This window comes from Triplophysa rosa, linkage group LG23 (genome assembly GCF_024868665.1).
Source record: "Triplophysa rosa linkage group LG23, Trosa_1v2, whole genome shotgun sequence".
NCBI classification, from domain to species: domain Eukaryota; kingdom Metazoa; phylum Chordata; class Actinopteri; order Cypriniformes; family Nemacheilidae; genus Triplophysa; species Triplophysa rosa.
The window spans coordinates 3,839,691-3,846,682 of record NC_079912.1 but is presented as its reverse complement, the minus strand read 5'-3'; the positions used below and the strand labels follow the sequence as shown (position 1 = coordinate 3,846,682).

The 6,992-nt window shown below is 37.4% G+C and overlaps 1 protein-coding gene across 2 annotated transcripts; it reads left to right on the top strand.

Annotated features, from left to right (window-relative positions):
* The first annotated feature begins 1,088 nt into the window (after window positions 1–1,088).
* gcm2 (glial cells missing transcription factor 2) lies at window positions 1,089–6,616 on the top strand. Of its 2 annotated transcripts, none has more exons than XM_057322772.1 (6): window positions 1,089–1,772; window positions 1,899–1,978; window positions 2,294–2,546; window positions 3,190–3,302; window positions 3,942–4,067; window positions 4,660–6,616. In XM_057322772.1, the coding sequence occupies exons 2-6, from the start codon at window positions 1,937–1,939 to the stop codon at window positions 5,560–5,562; spliced, it is 1,437 nt and encodes a 478-aa protein (XP_057178755.1). In that variant the 5' UTR covers window positions 1,089–1,772; window positions 1,899–1,936; the 3' UTR covers window positions 5,563–6,616. The 2 variants fall into 2 exon arrangements, with proteins under 2 accessions (XP_057178755.1, XP_057178756.1); XM_057322773.1 differs by having other exon boundaries at window positions 1,091–1,583; window positions 1,665–1,978; window positions 4,660–6,615.
* The last annotated feature ends 376 nt before the right edge of the window (window positions 6,617–6,992 follow it).

The following is a 6,992-nucleotide window of genomic DNA, read 5'->3' as shown; positions in this document are numbered from 1 at the left end:
AATTATCCCTTTATCTGAAATAACTATGAAAAAACTATGTTGGATAACCAATAGCCTCATATAGTTGTTGTATTTTGTAAATATCTGAATACAATAAAAACACATTAGCAAAAAACCACACTAGCAACATTTAGGCAAGGGTAGCCTAATATAGGGTAATACATCTGTGCTTTCACTGCAAGGATTTTTCCATTAACTGGCAAGTATAAATCATACTACATTGTACATTAACAAAAATAATTATTAATATTTGTAATAATTGTGTGGCCAAATGTATTTGCACGTTACATTTTGCTGGATTGTTTTACTGATTAATTTAGGCAATTTATTGGTTGGTTTTATTGTAACAGCTTACCTCATATAGTGTGACAAAAAATCACATGTTAAAAATCGCTTGTTTTGAATTTTCGATAGCTCTCTGAAATATTCTCTTCGTAACTTGACCTTTATCTTCTTAGTAAAGACTGCGTTATGCGTAAATGTTAATATCAAACATTAAAAAAACACATGCCTTTACCTACATTTGATCAAATTGTAATAATTATAATTTTACAACCTTTAATTTTCACTAAAAAATTGCATCAAACCTTAATACCACACAAAGTGAGATCAGCTCTTGTTGTTACTGCAACTAGTAAAGAAATTGCGGTAGATTATGATCAAGAGAGCTTGTTACACCATGTCGATAAGCTCTCTGAAAATTGCTCTGTCGTATGTATTTAAATGCACAATGGAAAAAAATACTAATATATTTTAGGATGGAAAACAATTTATTTAAAACGAAAACTCAAATGAATTGCAGTCACGAGAAATTTTCGTTTTCTGTTCTTTAACAGCTATATTAGTAAAAGAATGTTCATTTATAAATAGCGTGATTTTTAAACGAAATAATTTAAGTGTAAAGTGCTCATAAAAATAAAATCCACTTTGGCCTTTGAATAACACAACACAGATGTGCGAACATGATCCATCAAGTTATATAATATAATATTGTATTATATTCGGCAATATTATTTGACCCATTCTCCTGAAACCCTCAGTTCATTTCGTAATACGGAAGATTTCCTCATTTGCCTTATACCTTGCAGCAAATCTTAAACCTGAAAAATCGTGTCGGTGTTGGATGTATTTACCGACAATCATTTTAATTTCCAGTGAGATCAGTGATCGCACAATAAGAAATGTGTGTTGATGAGATGTGTTGTGTTTGTTGTTTTAAACGAGCAGTCCTGTTGTGTCAGCAGTGCGGCTTTTAGTTTACACACAACAGCTAATGACCTGCAGTAGATCACATTACTTCACCTGGACTAGTCCTGTTCTGTTACCATCCACCTCGCCTCAGTCAGTTTCTCGCATATATTTCGCTGACGACACGTGAAATACCACACCGTCGGGTTCAGACTGTCATTTTCCCATTAAAACTGCAAACGTAAAGATAAAATCTGGGATGCGTAAGGAAAAATTCTTTAGACCTGACTGCTTTGTCTGTCTGTAGCCTACATTTTCTCTGCTGTAGCCAAATATCCATTCTGCGGTCGTATTGCGTTGTCAGGTGTATAAGGACTCGCAGTTAATAGCTATAGGTGAGTCGCATGGATAGCGCAAAGTGAAAGTAGTGTTTAGGATATTGTGTATGTGTAAGCCCAGCCTCCTCCTTTACATAGACACGGCAGCGTTTACCTGAGATCATTACCTGTGCGAAGCGCACCTGGACGGACTCACACAAACGTGGATTTAGGGGCTTTAGTGACGACAGTTTCAATAAGCAGGAGGTGACTGAGAGATTTATTATTTGTAAAGTGATCGGAAGTCTCCCAGCTGAATTTCGTGTCTTGATTTTTGTTTTAATGGTTGCTATGATCCGGAACTGATCCGTCATATCATGTCCAAATCGTCAGATCAGTTTGACAGCTCAGACTGCGTGTGCTCTTTCGGGATGAAGTTGACTTGGGATATAAATGACCCCAAACTCCCACAGGTAATTGCAACACCTTTATATTCCTCATGTTATTAACTCTGTCTAGTGCGTAGCCTATATGCTATATATAGGGTGCTTTTGAATAGTAACTGGCGAATACTTTTCCCCTTATCTGACCATTTAAAATGTTATCAGGTCCATTCAGACATTTTTATATTTATAAACACATTTTTAAGGATCGATAAGCTTAATTACTGGCTCATGAGTACAGTACACGAAGGTATAACAATGGCTTGGACGACCTTTTGTACATAATAACGTCTTTCATTATTTCATTCGTTAGATCGGTCATTCATTGATTTATTTTTTCCCCAGGACACGAAGCAGTTTGATGCCTTCCAGGAGTGGACGGATGGATATGTGCGTTATATCTACAGCAGTGAGGATAAGAACGCACAGAGACATCTGAGCGGATGGGCCATGAGGAACACGAACAATCACAACTGTCAGATTCTGAAGAAGTCCTGTCTCGGTGTGGTTGTGTGTTCACGTAACTGCTCTCTTCCAGATGGGACCAAGCTGCAGCTGAGACCGGCCATCTGCGACAAAGCACGGCAGAAACAGCAGAGTAAGTTCAGCAATTATTTCTTCAAAGAAGTAACATCTACCAAACAAGTTTCTCATGAAACAAATCTGATAAGAAAGTACAGACATATCTTACAAAACAGGCTTGTTGGTGTGCTGGTGCCTGTGTGGCGTGTAGGTGCTTGTTAGACGGTTTCATCTTTAAAACATCTGAACTTCAGTTCTAATAGTCTAATCAAGTTGGTTTTTATCACAGTATGTTCAGCATTACAAGTTCTATAGTGATTTTAATGTATTGGTATTGTCTACATACTGACAGGAAAAGTAAAGCCTTTTTAGGTTTTCGAAACACCATATACTGTAGATATTTTTAAGTATGGAAGATTAAAAGGCTACCCTGTCTGTAAAGCATGTTTTTTTTTTAGAAAACTTTGTTTTGAATATATGGAACACAGTCTAATGAGTCTAATAGTCTCATAGATCCCGTCCACTCTGGATCGCTGAATGACCCTGTTCTGTCAGTAGAGATTATGACTCTCTCACCCATGACCTTGAATCTTTGGCTCACTTAGAAAGCACTTTGAGATTTGAAGCTCAAAGGCCCAAACATGGAAAAGAAAAAACCTAATAATCTGTTGCTCTGTTACATGTTCATCAAATGTATTTTATAATTGTTTTTTTTTCAGAAAAGCTTTGTCCAAGTTGTAATTCGGCTCTTGAGTTGATTCCATGCCGAGGTCACAGCGGATATCCAGTTACCAATTTTTGGAGAGTAGATGGAAAGGCCATTTTTTTCCAGGTGTGTGAAATTGTTCATTAATCATGTTTTGTTAAATAATGCAAAAGTTATTTTTTCGCTTGAGTTACTGCTGGCAAAAATATTATTTCATATCACTGAATATAATTTAAATATATATTATAATTAATTATTATTATTATTATTATAGTGGGATTGTAACACCTAGTCCTATTAAGCGAATTTTAGGTTACGCCAACAAAAGATTTAAGTGTCCAATCACAGGCATGTCTTCTGATAAATAGTCTTTTTTTGTAACAAATTTAACAATTTGCTAACATGAAGCAATATCGTTTTTGCATTTTTATTACTCTCTGTTAATGTGTGCATTTGTGCATAAACTAATGTTAACAAAAATGTTTTATTAAAAAAATACTGTAGAAGTATTGTTCATTGTTAGTTTATGTTGGATTAATTAATTTTGGATGAACTAACCTTTTTGTAAAGTCTTTTCATTTTTAATCACAGAGATTGGTCTTTTGCTACTTTCTAATAGAACTGTTACAGTTTGTAAAATGGTCATTGTTTTATTTAAATACATTTCTAAATATACATTTAGACATCTTTAGGATTTTTAAGTACTATGGCACTGTGGCAGTACTATTGTTAGATTTTAAAATTTTGTCTGTATCGTTTTATAAGGCTAAAGGGGTCCATGATCACCCCAGACCAGAGAGTAAGTCTGAAACAGAGGCAAGAAGGAGCGCAGTGAAACGAAGAATGTCTTCACCTAACTTCTCACAGAAAAGAAGACTGGCGGAGCCAGAGGTATCACACACACATATTTCATAATGCATGTAGTTGATCAGAAATACACAAAATGTGGGGCATGTTAGGTGTGAAGGTGTAATTAAAGAGTATGTCAAGGCAAAAATATATTTCTTCTGTGTGGGAGTGATTTACAGAGAATGACATAATTTATTTGTTGACAAAATGCTGTGTTAATAGTTAAAGGGACAGTTCACCCTCGTTTAATTTTATGCCTGTATAAATCAGTTTGTTCTGATGAACACAGAGAAAGATATTTGGAAGAATATTTTTCAGTTCCGGGACATCATTCATAGTAGGGAAAATTAAATGGCAGTTAAAAGTGCCCCAGAACTGTTTGTTTTCCTAAATTCTTGAAAACATCTCATTTTGTGATCATAGAACAAAAAAATGCAATATTTTTTTCCTACTATGGTAGTGGATGAAAATTGCTTACATTCTTCCAAATTTATACAGGTTTGAAACACCTTGAGGGTGAGTAAGTAATGACAGAATTTTTATTTATGGGTGAACTGTCCCTATAAGCAAATATACCGTATTAAGTCCTGCAAAGGGTCATTTGCAGATGAAGAAACTTTTTCTTTATCACCAGCCTGGGCGCTACCATGACATGGCCTTTCCAAATATCCATCAGCTCACTATGGAGGGCCCAGACCGCTTCAGCATCATTGCAGAGTCCAATTTCCCAATCCAGACCCAACACTACCCTCCGTTCCAGAACCCAGAGCCCTACAAATTCACTTACGACACGCACCCTGCAGCACCTATGGCGGATTCTCCAGGAATGCAGAAGCCTGCCAACCATCGTCTCTATATGACTCGACCCCCTTGTGGTTATGATTTTGCAGTTCCAGGATACTTAGGCTCCAGCCCTTATACGGCAGCCTTGTACAAGGACCCTGCTAGTCCACAAATGGAGAGCGAATCTAATAAATCTGTACCTAATCTGAGTGGAGTGTCTCATGGCACGAGTCCATTAGGTAGCCACGAGCGGAGCTATGCAGACACCAATGGAAAACACCATGGTTGGAAGCAGATTTTTAGCAAAGGTGCCTATGGGGAGCGAGGGGACTATGCCCAGCTGCCAACCAACGCCAATCACCACTACTACAACAGCGACTACCCATGTAGGTACACAGGACCTGCCCCTGCCACCCCAGCAGCGCTGCAGACCATTATAACCACCACAACAAAAGTGTCCTACCAGCCATGCCCTAAGCCATCTGTTGTCAAGTATGGGGAGAACATCTATGACATGAAAGGCCTGGCTAACTGTAACTCGCTCTTGGAAGAAGCCTCTCCTACCTCCTACCCTGACTTGAAGAGTCCTGAGGATTCGGGAGTGATCAAATCTTCCCTGTCGTACCAGGACACACTACCATCTAAAATTGATAGGGCTGAAAACTTTGAGGGCTATCGCTACAGCAGCTACAGCTCAAACAATTACCCTGAACGTATGCCACATCCATTCAGGTACGACAGTGGGGAATATTAAGTGACTGATAGCCAGGTGTATTAAAACGCCTGGGCAAGATGTGTTATACTGTACACGAATGTGTATTTATTTATATTCAGTGTCAGAGCTATTCAAATGTCCTTAGATGTTATTGGTGGACTTTGTGTAAACCTTTGATCAAAGTGATGAAAAATCAGTGTTGAGTACACTTCCAGAAAAAATAAGTGATGTGTTTGTAGAGCCATGATTGGTGACTATCTGTTGTCTAAAAAACAATGAAAGAATAGTGTGTTAAATATGAGTGTAGGTTAGAACTGTTTTATGATGTTCATTAAAAATGGCCTTGCTTCAGCAAATCTAAGGGCATGTGGAGTGTTATATTTATTACATCAAATCAGTCATATTTAAGAGGAGACTTGTAAATCATAATACACTTACAATACATCATTACAAATGAGAAAATCCTAAAATCTCTCAGCATACACATACAGATCTCCCTGACAAACACACCTCTGTTGGTATAGCATGCCTAATAGGAAGTCTAAAACATGACATGAAAGCATATAATCATGGGCTTTGTGACAAAGCTTTTAAGACATCAGAGAACTTGAGAGACACTTCTCAAACCCGCACAATCCAGCGAAGAACATGCTGCTCTCAGAAGGGATCAAGGATAATCACAGCGAATTAATCAGCTGCTTTTTCTTCATACTGTTTGAGAGAGATGCCTTGACAGGCTTCAGACCTCCAACAACTCCACGAAACAGGCAGAAAAACCATGACAAAATATCTGACAGCCCAAGAGTCCAGCGACAAGAAAAAAACTACAAATAGAAATATGAAAGAAAAGATAATAAGATACTGTAGACAAGGTTTGCGGCAGTAATACCTGCTGCTGACAGCATCTCTCCTCACAGCCACTTTGTAAGAGACGAAAACACAGGAATGAACGAACAGACACAGAGCTTTTGTTCACACAATTGACTTTCCAACTGGAAATAGTGATAGAGTTTGTGAATAATTGATTGAATGTTAGTTTGTGCATTTGTATTGAGAAAAAACATCTTCCTTGGAACAACATGATTATATTGTATTATATTTTGTTTTGCATTGGGAATGCTGTATGACCTAAACACATTGACAAACCTCTCATGTTCTTTTTCCTAATTCCTCCTACCAGAAATGACAGAATATTGCTAGTAAAACCTGTCCCTTTAAAATAATTGCTAAAATAATATTTATATTTATTGTATATATGGAAATGACAATGAACAGCCAGCTGGTTGGTATACAGTGTAAACCCTGACAGGATGATCAGGAGGATCTCTTATCACACTGATCGGGTTATACGCCCTTTTCACAATGATGTCACTTAACTTCCGCCTTTTTGCAAAGCAGTGTATCATAACATCCGTCTTGCAACAAACAAGAAGAAGAAGAAGAAGAACTTCCGTTTTGCCTTCGCGCTG